The 24,131-nt window shown below is 40.0% G+C and overlaps 1 protein-coding gene across 20 annotated transcripts in view; it reads right to left on the bottom strand.

Annotated features, from left to right (window-relative positions):
- Positions 1-18,669, bottom strand: part of MEE44 (Nucleotidyltransferase family protein) — a 56,164-nt gene extending 37,495 nt beyond the window's left edge. For 14 of the 20 annotated variants that reach the window (XM_019198608.2, XM_019198610.2, XM_019198609.2 and 11 more), the window contains exons 1-10: positions 17,697-18,669; positions 13,249-13,788; positions 13,029-13,148; positions 10,937-12,949; positions 10,740-10,856; positions 10,396-10,578; positions 10,230-10,292; positions 5,325-5,396; positions 4,954-5,223; positions 2,484-2,603 (exon numbers count right to left, since the gene is read on the bottom strand). In XM_019198608.2, coding sequence (XP_019054153.1) covers positions 2,484-2,603; positions 4,954-5,223; positions 5,325-5,396; positions 10,230-10,292; positions 10,396-10,578; positions 10,740-10,856; positions 10,937-12,949; positions 13,029-13,148; positions 13,249-13,788; positions 17,697-18,512 — 4,314 coding nt within the window. In that variant the 5' untranslated portion in view covers positions 18,513-18,669. Of the gene's footprint in view, positions 1-2,483; positions 2,604-4,758; positions 4,831-4,953; positions 5,224-5,324; positions 5,397-10,229; positions 10,293-10,395; positions 10,579-10,739; positions 10,857-10,936; positions 12,950-13,028; positions 13,149-13,248; positions 13,796-17,298 lie in introns of those variants that run through there. The other 6 variants (XM_010265997.3, XM_019198616.2, XM_010265998.3 and 3 more) reach the window with 6 other exon arrangements.
- Between the last annotated feature and the right edge of the window lie 5,462 nt (positions 18,670-24,131).

Below are 24,131 nucleotides of genomic sequence, written 5' to 3'. Positions count from 1 at the left end.
CATTTATTTTTAATAATAAAAGTACTGTCTGGCCGACTGGGAGAGCTAGCTTGAGACTTCTAGTTCGAACCAGATTTTCTCCTTTCTCTCTTTCTCTCTTTCTTCCACCTTTCTACCTCTTTCTACATAACCGATCTCAGACAGATAGAACTCCAAGGCAAGCCGAATCATAACATGGTATCAGAGCTACTTGAATCTGCCTAGATTTTTGTCTGCCTAGATTTCTATTCTCTGCGCACCCTATCTAGGGTTTCTCTCGATTTTTCTGCATTCGACTGGAGATAAGGGAAAGGGCTGAAAAGGAGTGATCGCCCTCTTCCCTTGGAGGTTTCTATGCCTCCAGTCAGGTCTTGTGTGGTCAGTTGCTGTGGTTTCTAAGATCGCCCTCCCCTAATCAATGAAGAATAGAGGGCCGATCTGTGTGGTGCAGTGGCTGTCTTGTGTGGACTGATTTCCTACTCGTGTGGTTGTTCCTTCAGTGATAAGGTAAGAAATTTTTGTGCATGATATCTGTTATGGATCAAATAGGAAGTGTGTTTCAGACCATATGCTAGGGTTTCAGACAGTAGTGTGCTAGGGTTTATACTGGTTTTTGTGTATTTCAAAGGAAGAGTTGTGATTATATAGTGGTGAGATTTCAGGTAGCCGTAGGGGTAGGGTTTGTGGTGAAAAGAGCACACTTTTCAGCAACAACAAGTGCTGAAATCAGTGTGACGAGTGTGATCTAGTTGTGTGCAGTGTGCAGAATTCAGTGGTAATAGAATTCAGCAAGTGTGCAGAATCGGTGATAACAGAATGGGAGATAACGGTGATTGTAAACCTAATGTGGTGGTGCCTACAGACTACCTGAATGTTCAGATGACCTCCATTAAACTAAATGGAGAGAATTATGTGCCTTGGGCTAAATCCGTCAAAGTCTTTCTGAAGGCAAAGAAGAAGGTAAAACACATAAGAGAGGAGAAACCTTCTAATGCCACCTTTTTGGGTTGCCACCTTCAGAACTATGGGCTCAATGGTTTGACATCTCCACCTGCTACTCCTATACTCTAAGAATCCATTGAGCCCCTCTAATTGTAATGTCAGCAATGATAATTCAGATTTCAGAACATTCCATTGACTAAGTGAAAGTTGTTAGGCATAAGCATTCTAATAGAGCAACAGGAACCCCAAATCCTACTCAATTCCACACTTTGGAGAACAACTCCCCTTCAGAAATTCAAGAAATTGTTTCCAAGTTTTTCTTAATAAGTAATGTTTTCCAAGAATTTGAATTCCCTTCAACTTGCTAAAGCTATTTACTTGGGCCCAACCCAGTTAAAAGTAAAAGCCCTCTTTTGGGAAGCAATACAAATGAAAATCAATACCTCTGAACAAAGACGGAAGACTTGAACTCCTTTGCACATAAAAACCTCCTACATAAGGCAAGTCGTGACTTCATTAATCATTTATTTATGCACCATGCATACATGATCAAGGTTTTAGATCGATTGAAGCCAACTTTTCAGGTTTAGGTGACAACCTTCCCCAAATGCTATGATTCCTTTTGGGGCAGGAATCTCTTGACCATCCACAAGAGGGGCAAGATCATGTGAAAATGAAATTTTAGAACGCTAATCCAATGGTACATTTAGGAGGAGAGGAACTCTACAACCTCATGTGCTTCCCCGAGATTATCATTGCTGACATTACAATTAGAGGGGCTCAATGGATTCTTAGAGTATAGGAGTTCAGCAACACCTCAGTAAATCTAGTGATCAGAGGCTGGCAGCCCATAGTGGTGAGGTTAAGAATTTACAATTTTTCCTGCAGTTTTGAGTCATAAGGATAATTTTGTCATAAACCCTAACTATTCTTCTACAGGTTTGACCAAATTACTGAATGGAGCTGTAATTCCATCTATTAAAAGGCATCAATTTCTTTAATGCAATCTTCCTTCAACCTCCAAATTTCTCCCAGACATCCACCCTTTCTTCAACTTTTATTGAGTTTCTATGAAACTCTAAACTAGAACTTCTTTCTCTAGAAACCATCCAACTTAGAAACCTTAGAAAAACCATGTCAATTCCTCAGCCATCCTCCATATCTCAATCATGCACAAAGTCCTTTCGGGTTTCGGCCCATTTTGTTTAATTTGTCATATTTTCAATATAACAAAAAAAAACCTCATTCCATACTCCTAAAAATTCTTAATATGTTTAGCATATCTTCTCTCTCTAGAATCCTCTCTTTGAAACCCTAACCTTCCCTACAAGATTCATAGCCCATGTAAGTCATTCACATGTGCATGGGCATACCTTGAGAAGTTTCTGCTTATTTGCTGTTAGAAAGAGGTGGATGTTGGTGTTGTTTGTTTTCATGCTTTCGGTGATTTCTTATCACCTGATATTTTATCTCCTTTATTCTTTTTATGGATTTCTCTATTTACTATCCAAAAAAAGAAACATCTGAAATGTAAGATCACATTAGTAAATATAGATACTTACCAAACAATATGAACTTAAGCCACCAGAGTAGGAGTGGTCCAAGCTGCGATCTGCCAAGAACTGTTTCAGTACCAAAGCAAGGGGTGTAGCTGCAGGAAATTGCTCAGTGAGTCCTCTAACCTGCATATAAGCCCCACATTTAGTTCTCATTATGTACATTTGTTTGTTTTTTTCACCAATACAAGAAAAACAGTTGAATGCAGGTTAAATCATGCTTATTTTATTCACTTTCTTTCCCAGTCCAGATCTTTTTTTTTTTCAATCAGCAACAAAAATGAAGATTTCATTCATTAATTAAATAAAAAAGTACAACAAGAGGCTGTGGTTACGATCAAGGAGATATAGTTATAACCTCCCACCGCCTTTTTTCTTAGTCCAAAGCTTGTTGCAGCTAGAAATCCTGGATTAAAGAGACTATCATTCATATTGATACACACCAATACCTAGCTTTGGGTTTCGAGTGTATCGATATTTTAATCCTTGTTTACTATAAATAGTAATGATGAGAATTACTAATAAATGCTAGTCAGCTAGTCAACTTGTTGACTAGCACTTTGACCATGGCTTGCAGAACACATAATTTAGCCAACTTGAAGTCTTTAGTTGAGGCACTTTCACATGTTGGATTGAGCTGAAATTCTACAGCATTAGAGTACTATAAGTGTACTTTAATGCCACCAAATTTCAGCCAGATCAAACAAGATTTGACTGGTCAAACAGTTACTTCTTTTCTGGTTGATGATGCTTTCTGCAGGTCTACTATTTGACCTCATTTCCAATTCTTCCTTTGTTTCTACTTTTTTTTTATCAGTAAAAGGAAGTTTCTACTTTGTTTGAAATCTAATAGTAGACATTAGAATCCAAGGTGGATGTTACTTTTTGGTCGGTTGATCTATAAAAGGGTTTCAATGGATCTCATAAAGAGCATCATACCCTATATCATTTTGTTTTTGGTCCTGCTAACTAGTGAATAGAGTTCTTTTTTCTGTTTCTACCATAGCCAGCAGCTAAAGTAGAAGTTATTCTTGCTTCCTTTTCTTTTTTTTTTTTTTTTGCCTGTTAATACTTGTGGCTAAAGCCTATTGTTATGTGTAAGAAAGTTACTACTTCAAGTACAGCCAATAATTTAGCATGATTGAACGCCAAAGCAAATAGGTCCAGAATACAAAGCAATTATCTCTCTTCTTCTAATTCTAAAAACTCTGCAATACCTGAATTGTCTAGGTTCTTCAAATTACAACCATCAAAATTTAGCTTGATAATATTGGGAAAGGTAGAAAGCCATAGGAAGAGGAGTTATCGCTGTTGAGGTTTAGCAGTTTTTATTTCCTTTTAATTAGTGTTATTGGACCCAAGGCCCAACAGTTTATGTACGTTTTTATGTTATTGCAGCCCTAGTTCAGCCGACTATATGGTAAGTTAGAGAGCTGATCGAAGATTTCAAAAGGGCTCAGTTCTTGGATTTTTTTGGTGGATCTAGAACCCTTTGTGTCAGATCTTGGGTTGATCACCGAAACCAGGAAGAACTGGAGGAGCAAGAGTCCTGATAGAAGTAGGACTCTTTATTTTTGACCTAGGAAGAGGCGCTCAGGTTTTACCGGATTCCGATGTTTTCTGAAGGGGGCAGTTCAATTTCTAGTGATTTCTGAGGTGTTTGGAAGGAGCAGCAGCCTCTTCTATTTATACCGGTTCCCAAGAGGACAGGAATGTCTCCGAGTGAAGGTTTTTTGGTGCCAGAAGTTTTGTTGAGGCTCCCAAAGGGGATCAATCTGTTTTTAGAAGTTTTTTCTTGTCTACTATTGAAATTTTAAATTGTTCTGGGAATTATAGAGGGTAATGAAGTAGAACACAATATCAGTGAAATGGGACTAAGTGTAGTCAGTGCTAGTTAGTATCTATGTACAAACAAGTAAACAAGTCAAGCATCATATGGAGAGGTTAGTATCTACTACCTCTCCTAACATACTTCAAATTGCAATTGAGCCCAGTACATGTGAACCCTATTAACCCCAAGTAGATGGCACTTTGAATACCACTATTATCACATCCAATAGAATTGTAGTTGAATTATTCACTTAAATCTTGCATTACAATTTTAACAAAAATAGTAGATGGCACGTTTAATTCTCTTATTTATAACATCTTTCTATCTCCCACTAGAGATGTCAGTGCTCCTCCCTTGTGCTTCATTTCATGTTATGAGGCCCTCCACATGCCTTGCGCATGGAGAAATTGACTAGCTTTCTTAATAAAGAAAAACTATAATTAATCTCACATAGATAGGCGGACTATCAGCTGTACATTAGCAGAAACTCCATTTGATACCATCACCATAACTGACTGAAACCTGAGTACCTCATTGATGAGTAGAAAATTCTTCAGACAATAAAATTTTAAGTTCCATAGCAAACTATTGGAAAACCCAAAAAAAAAAAAAAGAAGAAAGAATCCAAAGTTCTATGCTAATTACCAGCTCTGTAGTTTGGAGTCCCGTGTGTGATGGTGACTTAAAACTGATATCCAGACGAACCGACTTGACATCCATGGCATTATCATTTTCCACCGATGAGCACTTTGGCCAAGAAGAGTTGCTTAAACCCATTATATCAGACTGAGTGGTACAGTCAAGTTTGCCAGTCATTTGGGTTGATTCTATATTTGGTGTTTGCACATTTGAAAGTTTTCCAGTAGTAGCACTAAGATCAAGAGGAACTTCAGCTACAAGCATGATAATAGGTATCTAAAAGAAAAGGTGTAGCATGTTAAGCAGATAATTGAAGAAATAGATATTTAGATGAAAGAGCAAAATCAACTGAGTAGTCAAAAAGGAAGAAGTATTACAGCTGTATTTTCTACAGTCTTAAGGGAGTCATTCTTAACCCACTCCTGATTGGCAAGGTATCTAGCTGCATGCTGGAAAACCAAATTGGAATGGTGTTGGTACCACTAAGTCCAAATAGATATAAAAGCAAAAGGCAATGATGAATTTTTGCCCTAGGGAAATGCTCTCATGATGTTCATTAATGGCATGCCAAGTGATGCTCACTAAACAACAAATGACCTAAGAATTCTTATGTAATACATACAAGTTGCACACTTAACAAATCAACCATTCATTACACATGCTATTATATCAAACACCCTGGTTGCTTGCCCTTTAGGATCCATCCCTCTGGTACACCATCAAGGAGCTTCAGGGTAGCAATAACTTATGTGAAAAAGAGGAAAGATACAAGTAGAAAACTTGAATAATTGCATTACTGTACATTCATGAGAGAAACATAGTCCAGTAGATAAAGTCATTGCATAAACATAAGATGATAAGAACCATTAACAAAGCATGGCCCAGTTCACCTAAAGCTTTGTTGATTATCATGCTGTGATCCCAAACTGCAATGGAAAGAGTCGAAATACCTAATACAGATAGAAACATCTAACAAGACCATGAATCAAGAAGGCACACCAAATTATCTGCGTTTGTGCTTAACTTATGATTCAAGATGTTCCAGAGTGGAAGTGCAAAGAGAACCTCTGGTTGTAGCAGGATGGTGAAGGATGGAGACAAATGACAGCATAATTGGCACTAGATTAGAGAGGCCAGATCATTAATGTACAATGTACAGCTCATGAGTAATGCATTATCAGATTTCAGGCAGGCATGATAGCGTAGGACCAGATACTGTTAAACTGTTAATATTCTATGTAGTATGTGCCACAGGGGGATAACTGTGATCAGATGAAAGAGACAGGTGCCATGAGAATGATCTACGTAAATTCGAGCTAAGGCGCTTTAGAGAGGGTGCGCTGGTTAGAGAAGTGTCTGGAAGGGCAATTCATTAACGCTAAACCTGATGAAGGGGAAGTATTGAAATGGGTCAAATTGGAGTGGAGTTCAAAAGAAGACATCCAGGTGAGAAAGTTAAATGCAGGTTTGTTTCTCTTCATCTTCTGTAGCAAGGAGGAGGCAGACAAAATTCTGGATAGAGAAATATCAAAGTTCAGGTCGCCGGAGCTCATGCTGGGTAGATGGAATCCGCTAGTGGGGGCAATTAGAGAAGTGGGTAGCAAGAGTCTTGTCTGGAATCTGGATTAATGTCCTAGGAATTCCACTCCATGCATGGAATCTAAATATTCGTGCTATCAGAAATGCTTGCGGTTGCTTTAGAAGAGTAGATGCCCAAACGTTTAAGCTAAAAACCTGGTAGCAGCAAGAATTTTGGTCAAAGTAGAGAACATACATCTAATCCCTCTGAGTATGGCGTTAAACTTTGCTGGAGAGTGGTACAATTTGAGGTTGGTTATTGAAAGCTGCATCCCATTTCGTTGGATTCAGGAGGATTCAGTGGTCTTGCCTGATCGAATTCAGGAGTTAGATTGCTCTGCAAAGGAAATTAGGATGCTGGATGAACCTGAGATCGCAAGTCAGGAGGAGAAAGACAACGGAAAGCGAAAGGTCGGGGAGTTGGAAGATAGGGGTGGCAAATGGGTGGGTCGGGTTGGGTTGGGTAAGGGTTGAATACCAACCCACCCATATTGACCCACCAACCCACCATGACCCATCATCAATCCTTGTTAAAGGGTCATAACCCACCCATATTGACCCACTTGACCCATCCATATTGACCCTTAACCACCTTCACCCATACTAACCCACCTACCATCACTTATAAATACAAAAATGGGTCGGGATGGCCCGTATACCCAAAATAATAAATTTTGAGAGAATAATCTCTCTCAAGACAGCCACATGACAAAAAATGAGTCAGGTCAACCCAGATACCTGAAAATGCAAAATATTGTAGATAAATGCAGAATATGCAAAACAAATACCAAAAAAATTGTAGAAAATACAAAAAACTAAAAAATTACAGAAAATTCAGAACTTTTGCAGAAAAAATCAGAAAATATGCAGAAAAGCACCAAAAAATTGTAAAAATGCGGAAAAATACCAGAAAATTTTAGAAAATGTAGAAAAATACCAAAATATTGCAAAATGCAGAAAATACCAAAAAATCTAGAAAATGCAGAAAATAACAAAAAATTTGTAGAAAATGCAAAAAATACAAAACTTTTATAGTATAAAAGCCTAGCTTGATACTATTACATATATATAAAAGTGCTTTCATAAAAGTACTTTCGCAAAAGTGTAAAAGTGCTTTTGTAAAAGTACTTTTATAAAAGTGATTTTATGCTTTCATAGAAGTGTTTTCGTAAAAGTACTTCAATAAAAGTGCTTTCATGTAAAAGTACTTTTGTAAAAGCGTTTTCATAAAAGTGCTTTTATGCTTTCATAAAAGTGTTTTCGGAAAAGTACTTTCATAAAGTGCTTTTGTGTGAAAGTACTTTCGTAAAAGTACTTTTATAAAAGTGCTTTCATGTAAAAGTACTTTTGTAAAAGTGCTTTCGTAAAAGTCCTTTTCATAAAATTGTTTTTGTGAAAGTGCTTTTGTATAAATTGCATGTTAACACGAAAGTTACTAAAATCTATTTTATTTCACTTTTAATCTCAAAATGAAATGTGGCATGGTGGTTTGGAAGTCTAATGAGATGTGGCCACAATAGGAGGCATGAGTTCGAATCAATGCAACTTCTAATTTTTGAAATTTGGCGAGTATAGATAGAGTTGACTTTGACCCAACCCATCCCAACCCTAATGGATAACCTCGACCCAACCCGCCCTAACCCTTTTCCACTGACCCTAATGGGTTACTCGACCCATATTGACCCACCAATAGATTGGGTGGGTTGGGCGGGTCAAATGGGTTAGGGTCAAGAGTGCCAGCCCTATTGGAAGGACAAGAGGAAGAGAGAGGAGAGATGTGGGAAAAGTGGGGGATAAAAAGGTAGTTTTGCAACTGGGAAATGAAGAATCATTTTTTGAAAAACTCCTCGAGAAGGTCCTGGAGGAGTTGCACCCTCCACGTGTAGTTTTCTCGAAAAAGGGACACTTGGAGGTTAATGGGCCCAAATCAGCAAGAGGAGATAGTTTTAAAGAGGGGGGCCGATCAGTAATCGGTGACAAGGAGTGAGGTGCGAAAAAGAGTTTACCGCTTCCACATGTTAGCATTAAAATCAAGAGAAGGGTGAACAAGAGGAGTAGAATTGAAAGAACAATCTCCTTTTCAAAGAAAACCAGTTTCGGCCACTCGAGTTCCAAGAAACAAGTCTACAAAGGGGACAAGGAAGAAGAAAAAAGAAAATGGATTTGGGTGGTGACCAAATACGAGAACGGAAGACAGATTAAGATCCTAGGAGGTGAGAAAGACAAAAGGACAGTGATAAGCTCGACAGTGGAAGGAGATTTGCAGAGAACTAACATAGAAGAGAAGATCGTGGATTCAGAGAGAAGTAAAGAAACAGAAGCCCAGAAAATCAAAAAAGATAGTTCCAACAGGCTGAAACAAGGGGATTCCGACTCTAACTCGAAGATAGAAAGCAATAAGGAAGAAATCTCTCAAGAAGCCGGCAAAGAAGAGTTGGGGTCTTGGGGGAGGTTGTATGTTCAGGAGGGGAAGAGATCTTTGGTCAACCAGGTTTTAAGCTCTACAGAGAATATAGTAAGGCTACAGAAGGAAGGGAAGGAAGAACATATGTGCGATCTGATCCAAGCAACCTGGTATCTTCGCACAGAATCATGGAGGTGAGTCAATCTGGCTCACCAAGCATTCTGGCGCTGGAAACTCCAAACAGCGGGGAAGGGGAAGAAGGAAAAAGAACAAAAGAAGAGATAGGAGAGAAAATAACAGAAAAGAGAAGACTTCGAGAGGAGGGAAGGGGTGGAGTATGAAACAGGGTTTACAATAGAAAAAGAAGGCCCAGAGGCACTACTCAGAGTTCAAAAGAAGAGAAACAAGGAGAAGGAGAAGGTTCAGAGACTGGGGATAGGGACAGAGAAAGAGCAGAACAGACACAAAATCAAGAAGTCAAGGAAATAGTTCAAAATGGGAAGGTAAATACTAATAAACTGGTGGAGAGGGAGGTGGAGATTGGAAAGTCTCTCGGCCTGGTTTTTTGGGGAAGGGAAGGCTTCGTGAAAATAGCATTTGAGAAGTTTAAAAAAAATAAAGAAAAGAAAAGAGAAAAAGAAGAGGGAAGAATACTTAAAAAAATAAAGGGGTGGGATGAGGAAGGAGGAGAAGAGGTGGGGCTGGATGAGATTGAGTAAATTAGGGGAGGGGGAAGACAGGGAATGGGGAAGGAAGATGAGGATTTTAGTTGGACTGTAAGGGATATGAGGAATGGAAGGAGGGAATCAGTGAGGAACATGCTTCGGAGCATCAAACCAGAGGTCGTTCCTCTCCAAAAAAAAAAAAAAAATTGTAATTTCTGTTTTGAAGTTGGTTTGTCAACTAGACAACCAGCATTTTGAGATGTACTGCTTTTTTTCAGTTTAATGAAATTCCCTTTTATCTCCTTCCAAAAAAAAAAGAAAATACATTATTCTACCCATGAGCTATCAGACTCACTGTCTAGAAGTGAGGTGGGAAGATGAGTTGCAGTGGAGTTCAGCCCTACCTAATTAGTGTGGTTATGGGCATATAACGGTTCTTGGTAAATTTATCAAAAAAGAATAAAGCAGTGCTCAGTGTCATTGGACTGGGGGGTTTTCCCTCTGAATTGGTGTTCCATTTTTTCCCTATGAGCTCCAGATTGTACCATTTATTTCAATTAAAAAAAAAAAAAAATTTGTTGGACCTTATAGATATAATATAAATGACAAGCATAAAATCTACACCAGCAATGTACCTGAAGGCAAGTTTCCTTAATCCCATTTCGACCTTCCAAGATCCCAGCTTCTTTAATAGGTTCCTAGTAAGTAATTCCAGCCATAACTTTCAAGAAAATCTACCATAAACATAATAAGCATGACTGGTAGGAGTTATCAAAACAGATTTTCAGAGACTACTCTTACCAAATTTCTCACAGGAGGAAGACAAACCACAAGATCCACATCACTGGTTGGCAGGGACAACCCAGTTGCATATGAACCAAAGATGTTGGTCCTGGACCGTGGCCATAGGACCTGGAGAGACCGTCCAACCCTCTTAACAGCCCAATTAATGTATGGCTTCCTAGCCAAATTCTGGGCAGCAACCTTATGTTCCACCACAGGATCAAACCATTAGTAATCTTGGAAAACTTGCTTACATGCTTAATAGAAACAGAAGCTCAAAGTTGTAAGACTTGACAGAAACTTTGATTGCACATATTGAAAGTAATAAAGAAACAGAAAATGGCATTTATCTAGCTTCAGACCTGATTGCAGAATGAATCAATTTCATCGTGAAGGAGACTGTGCATCAAAGAAACTAATGTCTTACGAGCAGGACAATTCAGTAATTCAGGAGGTTGCACAGGAAATGCTACATCTGGCTGCAAAATATTTTTTTATCAACAAATGAAATGCATCAGAATAGCATATAATAGGCATGGAACTTTTACAGATAACATACATGTTCCTGATCAAGAGCTAACTGAGAGATTGCAATTAGGCGATCTTGTAACAGAGATCCAGGTAAAGGTTGAATCATTGATGTAGCTGAAAGGCCTTTGTTTCCCCATGAAGGCCAAATAACCTCAGCACCATCCACACAGAGGCGAGCTTCTTCACAGTTAGTTCCATCGTGATACCAACTTCTCATGCCCCAGTGCCTAGGGCTAGAGCTACCAGACCTTACAGTTGGGAAACCTCTCTGTTTTCTGGAATCACCAACAGGAGAAGGTGGAGGTGGATGTGGAGCTCGTGGAACACAAAGTACTACAGGTGATGGTGGTCGTTTGATCCGAGGTTGTTCTCGCTTGGTAGGAGGAATACATGGACTTTTATGATCACGACTGAGCTTAAACTCAGAACCCTTCCTTGACATGTTTGGAATGATAATTGGTCGCAAAATGGGATATGCAAGTGAATCCCCAGTCTGCCCTTCTACAACACCACCAGGTGAATTAGCCAAAGATCCAGTTGTGTTCTCTTCTGGCACTCCATCTGTCACTGATGAAGAGTGCAGAACCTTGCTTGTTACATCATTTCCTGACATAACATAACCAAGGGACTGGTGCCCAGATCCTAAAGGATCAAAAGGAGAACAAAATGGAGATGCAGGTGGAGATGTCAAACCATTTGTGCTATATGAAGAAGAGAAGCCAACCATATCATCAATGGTTCTATTTAAATCCGCTTCATGCCAAGCCCATGAACTATCATCAGAACTTAAAGAAGGAGGACGAGAGAAACCTGTGCCTGCATGATCCGAGGTATTCCAGTACATCACTCCACCACCAAAGTATTGATTATAATCTCTTCCAGAAAATGCATGCATCTCAAATTCTTCTTCCGATACCCAATGGCTATCACAATCATCTGCTAGCTCAGATGCCTTTGTTAAGTCACATGAGTCTATAACATCCCCAGAATGCTTCCTGTCATCCTCAGGCATCATTCCATTAAGTTGAAGGCCATGAGGTGTGAAACTCTGCCGAAATGGAGACTGCATCCTTGGAATAAATCCAGAGTCATAGTTACAAGCCACTGAAGGAGTCAACCTACTGCTACTTTGTACCACTGGGGGCCAATCTAAACTCAATGAAGTTTGAGGCATGATCCGGCTGCAGCCACCTTCAACTAATGAATTTCTTGACTGATGCCTTGTGGACAAATAGGATTGATGGAACTGATTACGCCAGTTGCAACCAACATCCAGATGCAATCTATCAGTGGCAGCTGGGAGATGCTGAGAGTTGACAGATGGGAAATGAACAGGTGCAATACTGGGCCATTCATATGATGTGCACCCAGAAGAACTTGTGGGGCAATGAGAATAACAGTTCCCACTTTCTTGCTTCTGAAAGAGGGTGCTTTCTTCATTGAAGTTGATGCTTTCTTTTAACAATGGAGAAACAGCAGCAGTAGCACTTAACTGTCCAGAACTTTGATGCTTGAGTTCTTTATTTGTTATAACATTATCAGGCTCCTGTCCAGATCCTTCACGTATGTGCTCCTTGTTTTTTATGATATTATCAAGCTCTAAGGCAGGTGTGGCATGTACTGTCTCCACTCTAGAAGTAGCATTAGTTCCAGCTGTTGTGTTTGGGAAGAACAAACACTCTAAACCAATATGAGGACTACATTCAGTCGAACCAACAACAGACTCTTCTTGGCTGTTTTGAGCCACTTCAGCACTATCCTCTTTATTAGGCTTACTCGTGGATATACAAAAACTTGAATTTGGTATAATGTTGTTGCCACCCATTGGAATATCAGTTGGCAGATTATGAACAGCTGAAGTATTGGATAACATGTTATCTTTTGCAACCTCAGGTTGAAAAGTAACAGGCTGGGAGGTAGTTTGTAGAGTTCTTACATCAGAATCAAGCTTAATTGTTTCATTTAAGTTAGATCTCTTACTTCTAGAGCTTTCTTTCTTATGCTTCTTTCCAGTAGTTTGAACCTTGTTTTTGGCATGTTCCTGATGACAAGAAATCCAGTCATTAAGTGTTTGATCATTCATGACAAATATAATAAAATTGAGAAAAGCTAATAGTTACCATCTGAACCCCTGGTAATGAGGTCTCATCATGAGAATCCTTCCCCAGATGTGCACCACTCTCCCCATTAGCCTTAACAAGTTCGGAATGGTCTGGGTGGGCCAATCTGCACTCATGCTCCTGGAAGGAAGCCCTTAGCAGTAATTAAAATCCAGTTTCTTCAAAAAGCAATTGTCTATAAGAAAGCCTTCAATAAAGTTCGTGAAAAAGGAAATGATACCTCAGGACATTTCTCAACTGCAAAATTAGCTCCAGATGACTTCAGAACAAGATTTTTCCTTTTCAGACTACGGCTCTTTCCTTTCCCTCTCCGGCTACCAGCACCAAGCTTCTGTTCAGATTTATTTATGGATGCCTTCAATTTCCCCTCTCCTAGAAGTTCAAGTTTTATGCAATCACTGGAAACAACCATAAGCAGTCCTCGTAATTTCCTTAGTATGCAGTCTGAAATGGTGAGGACAGAACCCAGTGTACTGAAAAATAGCCTTTCTTTTTCATATCCACCATGCCGACATGATGATACCATCATAGAAATCTCCTGAAGCACAAGAAGTCCTTTGAAGAGATTGGCTAAGGAACCATATTTTCCAGATGTAGGAGATGGAAGGACCAAACAAATTTCTGCTTCAGCTACTGAGAGCATCCTGGCAGTCCTTTGATGTGAGATAGTACTGTACATCAATGACTGCTCTGCTCTTGTACTACAAAAACAAACTTCATTCCCCAATGTGTCATTCGCCGCCTTCACAATCTCATTTGTCTGCCAACTTACAACTTTCAAAAGTCAGAACCAATAGTCATATTTATGCAAGAAACCAAATGTGCAAAAGAAATAATATTGAACCATCCATACAAGCAACCAACCAACCAACAGAGGTCAAGAACTAAGAGGTAATACATATAAATAAATAAGCGCTTGCATACTTGAATTCAGGTAGCTCATATAGGACATCAAAATGAAGACAATTTGAGGTAAGATACTCAAAGGCCTAAAACTAAGAGGTCATCATCATCTAAAGCCTTGTCCCAATTATATGGGATCGGTTACATGAATCATGTTCTTTTCTTTTTCTGATCAATCTACATGAATCATGTTTTGCCCAAGGTTTTTAAAACCGACCTGGAGAACGAATCGGTCAGGGGTCCGGTTCCTGGGCCAAATGGATGGCCCGTTCCGACAAAAAAATAAAAAATTTAAAAAAAATAAAAAATAGTCAAAACCGTTCGAACAGTTAACCGCTCGGGTCAGCAGTTTGCTGACCAAAATCAACGGTTTTTGGGGAAAATCCGGTTTTGGGGAAAACGGAACCGGTCACCTGACCGGTTTTTGAAAACCATGGTTTTTCCATTCCATTCTGTTTAGTGCCATATAACTAAAAGGCACGATCAACATACACATAGCTTTTTTTTAGTTTTTTTTTCAAATCTGGTTCAAAGGGACCGGTTTAAGGTCCATCCACCCTCTGAACTGGTCGAGACCCCAAAACACCCCCTGTAGGGGTGTATCGGGTGGCTCCTGATACGATGCCAATATGGTCTGATACGTATCAAAATTTCGAACCTTGGGGAAGACCTTTGGGTAGGGGAGGCTCCTTTAAAAGATTAGTTCCCTAACCTTTTTGCCTTCTTTAGGCTTAAATATGTTCCTATGTCCTTTTTGTGCACTTCCTCTCCCTCGGGCCTCAAGTGGGACTTGGGTTTTATAAGAGGTTTAAGGGAGAGTGAGTGTACATCTTTGGTTAACCTTCTTAATATCCTGGAAACTACTTTTTTGGACCCATTTTCGGAAGATTCTAGAATCTAGGTTCCCTCACCGGATGGACTTTTCACTTGTTCTTCGTTTTTCAAGTCCTTATCTTCGCCTACTTCACAAGGGGTGGACTTCCCAGTCAAAGAAGTGTGGTCTAACCCTATCCCATCTAAGGTTCAAGCTCTATGCTAGGAATCTTTCCTTGGAAAGGTTAACATTTGTGACGCAATGCAGAAAAGAAGGCCTTTTCGTTGCCTCTCTCCTCAAAAATGCTTGTTGTGTAGGAAAAGTGGAGAAACCTTACCCCACTTATTTATTCCTTGTCCCTTTGTCTCTCTTATCTGGGAATATTTTTCTGTGATCTTTTCAGCTGCAGGTGGATCCCTCCCCAGGAAGGTTCAAGCCTAACTTCCAAAGGCAATCAAAGAAAAGAGGAAGATTGATGTGGAGAGTTACTAAGGCTGCAACTGTGTGGGTAGTCTGGGAGGAAAGGAACAACAGAATTTTCAATGGCAAAAGTAGATTGTTGGAGGAAGTTATTGAGACAATAAAAGTGAAGGTTGCATTCTGGATCAAAAACATGGAGTGCTTTTCAAAATGATCGATATTCTAAGAGCTTAGAAGGAGATAGCACAATCCTCTAGGAAAAAAAGACAGCATAAAAATAGATTGGTAACCCCCACAAGGTAGTAAAGTTAAGCTGAATTTTGATGGAAGCTCGTTAGGCAATCCTGGTATGGCAGGTATTCGTAGGGCAATCAAAAATCCGGGGGGCAGATTGCAGGCCCTTTACTCTAGGTTAATTGGTGTGGCTAACTCCATTAGAGATGAATTATTGGCTTTACTACAAGGTCTTAGGATAGCTAAGCCATTGGACCTCAGACAAGTGGAAGTGGAAGGGGATTCCAAAGTTATCACCTCTTGGGCAAGAAATAACAGACATAGTCCATGGACTCTCAAGAATGCTTTCAAGGAAATAGAAAGGGTTGCAAGAGAGCTGAATTTAAATGGCTTAGAAGAAGCACAAATGGGCTAGCTAACCCCCTTGCTAAACAAGGGGTAGATAGGCAGCAATTGTTTTGGGCATCTTTGTAACATAGTGTTGGTTGTTGGGCCAACACTATGGTCATTAAATTAAACTTGTAATGTTTTTTTCACATATTTTAATATAATATAATATAAGTTTCATCGATCAAAAAAAAAAACTCTTACTTTCATACTCAGTTGTTTGCTACAGTTTTTTTGTGTCTTCAATGTTGTTCAATTGGACTTCTTCTAACAATTAACAAATTTCATGTTTTTATAATTTCCCCTTTCTTTATTTCCAAATATTTTGGTGAAATTAGTAAAATTCCCCTTTTCTGCATGGCACAGTGTCATCAATATCGAAATTGTGAACCATGATCCCAACAAAGCAAAGGCCTTCGTTAAGGGCCAAGGGGATTTGTAAGTGTGATCTTGTCCAATAGGATATGGTGATTCTAGTGCAGGGTTGCTTTCCCTTCTGAAGGACCTTCAAAGGCATCTCTAGACTATCTTAGGTTGTGTTTGTACCATTGCCACTTCTACTTGCAATGTTTTAGGTTGGTTAATACAACTTTTTGAGAAATCGTCTTGTCGCATCACATCAGATAACCACTTCCACTAAAAAAACATAGACATCACATTGGGTGTTGGCATTTATAGTAGAAACACTAAATTTGACATTTTCTCAAGAAACAACAATGGTATCAAAGGTTGTATTGATAACTCAAAGTAGTTGTTATAGAAAATAATATATTCTCATAAAATTTGTATTTACCGACCTAAAACATTGCAAATAGAAGTGGCAATGGTACCAAACACAACATTAGACACAGGTAGGAGATTTCCAGGCAATGATTGATAGGATGAATGGAGGATGAGGTCCTTGAGAGTTGCAGCATCATATCAAAGAGGCTAGGTCTTTAGCATCTAAGGAAACATCATATTCGGTTAAACCCAGAGGTGAGTTAATGAGCTAGCCAATTCACCAGCCAGGGGAATGTAGGGAGGAGGAGAGTGGTACTATGGCTTGGCCCTACTTACCTAGCTTGTGGGAGTATTTGGGAGCTGATTGGTCAGCAGCCCTCAAGGGTTTTTTTCCCTTTTTCTTTGGATAGGGAGTGTATTATAATGCCTCTGATCTGACTCTCTGTAGCCATGTAGAATGACCTGAAATGACATAAACCTTACACCCTGCAAGTTCAAACTTCAAAAGTATATGAAAGCAACTTTAATAGCATAATAGCATATGCTTTTATCGGCAAGCTGCAGCAGAGCTCTACACGGCAACTTGGTGGGAATTTAAATAACTAATCAATTAATCTGTCCACTATACTCTAAGATTTGAAATCCGTGTCATCTCTCAACTCAGGCAGGAGCTTCGCAGGACTAAAGAGAAACCATGCGTTGATCATCAAAAAATAAAAATAAAAAAAAAAAGAGAAACCATGCAAATAAATACTTCCCACGTGTATATTTGATGAGACAGGGATGTACCTATCAGTCAGGCTTCTTATGGATAAATTAACAGCTTCAAGCATTATCATTGACCACTGGGCTCATTGACACCTAACGGTAAGTGGATTTAAAATTTTTCTTTTGACATTTTTTTTCCATGGACGGAGGGGGCAGATTGATACATCTTATGAACAGTTGGAGGGGAAACTCTTTCTCTTGCCACCGTTACTGCGTTTTGACTAAGCACTCGATATTGAGGTACTATGCTGACAAGAGAGCTGCCCCCTTATGGCTTTTTTCCCTTTTACTTTCCCCTTCGGCGAATCTTAATTATGACCATTTGAGAGTTTATCCACATTGCTGAATTCATTGGGAATGTTGTATAAAAACAAAGAAGAAATAAAACCACGTCGAGGAGCCAAGTTCCCGAAAAGTACCAGATATTTGGCCGCTTTGCCTAAAGCTACCCGAAAAGTCTTCTTCCTCACGGAAGAATCCAACCCAATCCACCAGTCTAAACATCCTTTCTTCCTCCAGTAGACATTTGCCGCTATACCTGCAATATTGGCTTTCTCTTTCAATTTTGGTCCGCGCTTCTTTCCTGCATTGCAATTCAACCATGACAACCTTAAAGCGAGTTCCAACTTGTTCGCCACGAATGCCTCCATGCTGTAATATCCTTTTGCCTTCAGCCACGGTAATTCTTCCCAAGAAGAACCCAAGATGCTGCCTTCGCCTCTCAGAAACTGCCCATTGGAAATGCCGTCCATCACCGCAACAAAATGATTCAACTCCCCGACAAAATCTTCAGAAACAGTGATTGAGTCAAGGCCACCAACGGAACAGGAACATCCTTCAACTCCCTCTCCTTCTATGGAACTGAACATTTGCACCGCATTAAAGATCGACAGTTCCGACTCGTTAGAAGAACTGGCCCTAGCTAGGAGACCTCTCGATCTTCGAAAGCAGAGACTGGGGAGGGACGGATGATAGCGAGAGGGAAGATCGGGTAGGATGATGAAGAAACCATGGCCGTGGTTATGTAGCTTTTTCTGCATTTGAATGAGAATTTGGGTAAACTTGGCGTCGACGATTGTGAGAGATGATTGTCGCTGGTGCACATTGAGAGATGAAAACCAGCGAAGTATTGAGGCTCTAGGGTTGATAGAAGGAGATGAAGATGTTGAAGAAGCGGATGAGTGATACAAGGCTACGTGAGCAGTGAGAGAGTCGATAAGTTGGCTGGAATCCATGGATGGAAATGGAATCCTGAATCACCTAATTCCTGTCTGATTATTTCTTCCCGAAAAAATATGTCCGAGACTGTTTTCGAGGAGTGCCAGAAAGGCAGAAATCCAGAACCACTCCGCATTAGGAGAGAGCAATATATATGATAGTACAAATACGACCTTTGATTGGAAGGAAACTACGGTAATACGATTTGTTTTTTTTTTTTTTTTGCAATTTTCCTTACTTTTTATGGTTTAGCAAATTGACTACTTTATCCATTACTTTTATATATCTACAATATATTTACCTCATTTAATTCTCTTTATTAAATTCTATATTTTTAAATTATTTTTTACTAATAAATGCTATCTATCTCTATATTTTTAATTAAATAAATCCATATATGTTAAAATTGATTCAAAAATAAAATTATTTTTTATCCAAATAGTAACTAAGCAATTCAACCATCCCAATCAAATTGATCAACCAATGAAATTATAATTAGATAATCAAATTTTTTAAATGAAAATAAATATAGAAAATTATAAAAAAATGTAAAAAATTAAATATTTATGATTTTTTTATTAATCAAATTAAAAAATAAGTGTAATAAAATATAATTATTTTTATTGATAATGAAAAGTGAAATATAAAAATTAATAATAAATAATTCAACTTTCGGATTAAATGTGTTAATCTTTAATACCATAAATAAATAATAAAAGTTAAAATATAAAATACAAAATGAAAAAATACATAAATTTTGCAAGAAAGCATTAGGCACATGTATAATATCATATATTTGTCGTATTAAATAAAAAGTAAGTGTCATAATTATTTTCACACAAAAAGACAACAAAATGGAAAAAATTTGAACGCATCTATAATTCCATAGCTATTAAAAATACGAATAAAATTGTGGAACTTTCTTTGGACTAAAATACTCATTTTTTGAGTTTAGTTCCTATTTAACTATAATGTTTAAATTGCAAATTGAACTATTACTTTTCACCTAATTTAATTCTCTCCATTTAAACCTTACATTTTTTTATAAATGAACAAAAGATAAAGATACACCACAAAATTAAAACACTACAAAAGAAAATAGTCTAACCAACACAACTCGATCGATTATCACATATTTGGATGAGGTGCTTATGTAATTATATTTGGATTTTACAACCTTCATCTGATTAATAACAAAAAACAACCAAAATATATAAAAATAAAACACTAAAAAACACAAAATTTATAGAAATTTTTTGATATATTATTACTATCATTATCATAATCTAGAACCGCCACATGCAAAGCACGTGCACAGTTACTAGTTCTCTTAACAATACGTACTCTATACATTACTTTTACATATTGTCTTAAAAGTGATAATTCATATTGCTATTAAGTATTAACGAAAAAAAATAATGGTCATTTACTATAACACCCCTTATAGTTTCACAGGTTTACTTAACCATACCCTATAGTTTGCATTTTACTATTACATCCCTTATAATTTGCAATCTATTTACTTAATAGACCTTTCACTATAAATTATTTGTTTTGTCATATGAAAATAGCAACATGATCACCTAAAGTAACGAGAAAATGTTCAAGGGCAGGATCCATGGTTGTTATTCTAAAAGTACTCCCAAACTAAGTGAAAAAATTGTTCAAGGGCATGGACCCATGGTCACCCGTGTTTTATTAAGGGGCTGATGGAGGGTGATTTGGCCTGACCTCATAATAAGGGGACACGTGGACATGACTCGACATAAGTGACAGCTCAACATAACGAGCTCACTACAACTCAGCGTAACAAGCTCGCTATAACCCAGCATTACAGATCGCCGCAAATGGCATCTCACTACAAGATAATACTCCGTTACCCCGGGCTAAGACTTTCCCAAATAAGGGAGCACCCCGAGCCAAGACCCTCCCAAGTAGGGAGCATCCCGAATTGAAGACACTTCGGGATAAGCTCGTCAGCTCCCTAACTAGAATAAGCTCACTCCTGTCCAAACCTAAGTAAACTACCTCGGAGACCTGTCTTGGGTAGAAGCACCTCGGCGCATCACCAGCAGCTCGGTGAAAGGTAGCTTGCTGTAGAGTAGCTCAACGTATCGCAGGGGGTTTTTTGCCTAACAACCGTACCTGCCAAACCTGGAGACTGCGCCCACATCTCTCGCCTAGCGGCGTTGTGCCTGCCAACCCTGGAGGTTGTTTCTTGTCTGGAAGGACCATACTCTACAGCGATCACCTTTGCCCGCCATCTCAACTCTGACAAATAACAGCTAGCCACTCCAAGCCGTTATTTAACAACAGATCACCGCAACAAAGATTCGGAGGCGGTTGCACCTAACATGTTTGGATACTAGTATATAAGGACCCCAACCCCCAGGGTCAAAAGTATTGCGTGATCATCACTCTAGCTCTTTAATTTCTCTGCAACTCTCTCTCTCTCTCTCCCAGCTTTCAATCCGGTTACTAGCTTAACCATCAGAGTGTTCCCGTCGGGTGAGCCCCCCGGGTTCCTTCATCTTCTTCCTCACAGGTACCTCTCGTCCATCGCCAGCTAGGAGTGACCAGATCGCGCACCATCAATTGGCGTCGTCTGTGGGAATCGCTACAAGAAGCTAAGTTCTCACCTCTAAAAAGCACTTTTGAGCAGCATCAACACTCAGAACGAATACCGATTACTGGGGGGCAAAAAACATCTGTGATGAACCTGGAGAACTCCCCTTTGACAAATCAGACAAGTTCAGGCTAAAACTCAACATCCCCAGTGCTCCAGATAAATACCCCGGTACCGTATGTGAATGCCCCTCTCCCCGCGGTAGAGCCATTAGTGGTTCCCGCCGGGATTGAAGCGTAGTAGTTCTATGAGAAGAAGCATGAATTTTCTTATCTGAGTATGGGAGAAGCCCGATGTAGATAGTAGCAAAACGACCTCAACTCATCCTCAATAGCAATCAGCTAGGACGAGGCCTCATTAGCTCCGTTTCGCGAGGTCGCCTCTACAAGTCAAGCTCTTCGTGGCTCCCGCAAGAGTCGACGGCCAACGGACACCCTTGCAGGTCGAGCCTTCCAAGGCTCTCGTGCGAGCTGGCAATAGTGCCGCCCACGCAGGTCGAGCTCCCAGTGGCTTCTTGTAGAAGTGGATGACCGATGTCACTAACGAGGCTGATGCAGTGCAGTCGTGGACTTGAACTGTCGACTCACACCGACAACAACGTTATGCCCTCGCAAGGGGGGCAAAACATGTACGTTATGGTCTCGCAAGCACTCACCCAAGAAGATAATCCCACGGGATGACATAGAAGCAACCCGCTTAGGCAGAAAGGTCAGGTTGCACGTCAAATAAATAAAGATAAGGAGAGTGGGCCGTAAGTCACTCCCAGAGCCCAAGGGCTAAGGTGCCAAGATGATAAAAGACCTCGGCAGAAGCAACCATATGAGAAGTTACTACAGAATGACCACCCGCTTAGGCGGAAAGGTCAGGTCGCACATTGGCTAAATACAGGAGAGTGGACCGCAAGTCGCTCCCAGAGCCCAAGGGCTAAGGTGCTAAGCTGATAAAAGATTTTGGCACAACATGAGACCTAGTCGCCTCTTCGGCATGGGCAAATAAAAAAGTAGCTTGTGCGCAGGTAGGACGGGCACATACCCTACAATGTCTATTCACTTCGGCATACATTGAGATCGGGTTATTCCTATTAGAGTCAAGCTCGTTAGCCTGACACTTCGTTAGTAATCCACACTTATCCACGTCAGTTCGGACATATACCTAGTTGTTTCTTCGGCATGGGCAAAATAAAAAAAAAGTTGTTCGCGTTTAGCCTCATCGGTGTGCATTCAGTTCAGCACCTCGGGTGAATTCACACTTAGAAATTTTTTTGGAGAAAAAAGAGAGAAAAAGAAACGATGGAAGGAAGATTGATTCAACACAAGAAAGAAAAAACAAAGGAAAGACTACTTTGCTTTCAACATCATGATGGACACAAACTTGGCCAATCTCTTCACGGTCGATCTCCACCTTGGTTCCTAGCTCCGCATCAAACTCGCTGGCTACTCTTTTGAGAACCAGCTTGAGAAACACTACGTCGAAGTCTACCTAGGTGGAGCGACCTGATAAAGTAGTCACAACCCTCTCTTGAGGATGGCATGATAAACTTCACTCTTGAGGTAATGGTCGGATTGCAGAACCCCTTGACGAGGTAGATGTCCTCGGGGTACCTTTGTGCCCCGATAATCAGGACGGTGAGGTCCTATGTGAGGTTGCAAACACTTGGACTCTTTCGACCTAAGAAGCAAATTTGACCAATGCTTACGCCTACAAGCTTATCGAATCAGTCATTCCAGGCAAAAAGGAACGATCTACTCCCTTCATCAAGCTGCTTTCAACTTGGGAGTGGGGGCAATTGATGGAGGGTGATTTAGCCCGACCTCATAATAAGGGGATACGTGGACGTGACTCGACATAAGTGACAACTCAGCATAACGAGCTCGCTACAACTTGGCGTAACAAGCTCGCTATAACCCAGCCTGACAACTCGCTACAAGATAATACTCCGTTACCCCGGGCTAAGATTCTCCCAAATAAGGGAGCACCCCGAGCTAAGACCCTCCCAAGTAGGGAGCATCTCGAACTGAAGACACTTTGGGTTAAGCTCGTCAGCTCCCTAACTAGAATAAGCTCGCTCCTGTCCAAACCTAAGTAGGCTACCTCGGAGGCCTGCCTCGGGTAGAAGCACCTCGGCGCATCACCAGCAGCTCGGTGTAAGGTAGCTCGTTGCAAAGCAGCTTGGCGTATCGCAGGGGGTTTTTTGCCCAACAACCGTATCTGCCAAACTCGGAGACTGCGCCCATGTCTCTCGCCTGGCGGCGTTGTGCCTGCCAACCCTGGAGGTTGTTTCTTGTTTGGCAGGACCGTACTTTGCAGCAATCACCCTTGCCCGCCAGCTCAGCTCTGACAAATAACGGCCAGCCACTCCAATCCATTATTTGACAACAGATCGCTGCAACAGAGATTCGGAGGCGGTTGCACCTGACATGTCAGGATACTAGTATATAAGGACCCCGACCCCCAGGGGCGAAGGTATTGCATCATCATCACTCTAGCTCTTTAATTTCTCTGCAACTCTCTCTCTCTCTCTCCCAGCTTTCAATCCGGTTACTAATTTAACCATCGGAGTGTTCCCGTCGGGTGAGCCCCCCGGGTTCCTTCATCTTTTTCCTCACAGGTACCTCTCGTCCGTCGCCAGCTAGGAGCGTAGCCACTTCCAGCTAGGAGTGACCAGATCGTGCACCATCAGGGGCAAAAAAAAAAACATTTTGGTTTATAGTTTCTTTTGATTAAATTTATTTAAATGGATTTAGGGTCCATCATTTTCTATTTTTTATCTAATGGAAGATCGATTAAGTAAATTAATTGCAAATTATAGGGAATGTTTTAGTAAAACAATAACTACATGATAAGTTTTAATAAATTAACGAAACTATAGTGGTGTTTTAATAAATGACCCAAAAAACAAAATATTAAATTTGCCCTTTACTATCCATCAAATTTTCAAAATAAAACCCAACTATTGAATTTTTTCAAGAATACCAAGAAGTTGATCATGTAACTATAGCCGAAGATCAGG

The sequence above is a fragment of the Nelumbo nucifera genome, chromosome 1, assembly GCF_055504915.1.
Source record: "Nelumbo nucifera cultivar China Antique chromosome 1, China Antique-T2T, whole genome shotgun sequence".
Taxonomy (NCBI): Eukaryota; Viridiplantae; Streptophyta; class Magnoliopsida; order Proteales; family Nelumbonaceae; genus Nelumbo; species Nelumbo nucifera.
Note: the sequence above shows the minus strand (reverse complement) of the source record. Positions and strands in the feature narration are given on the sequence as shown.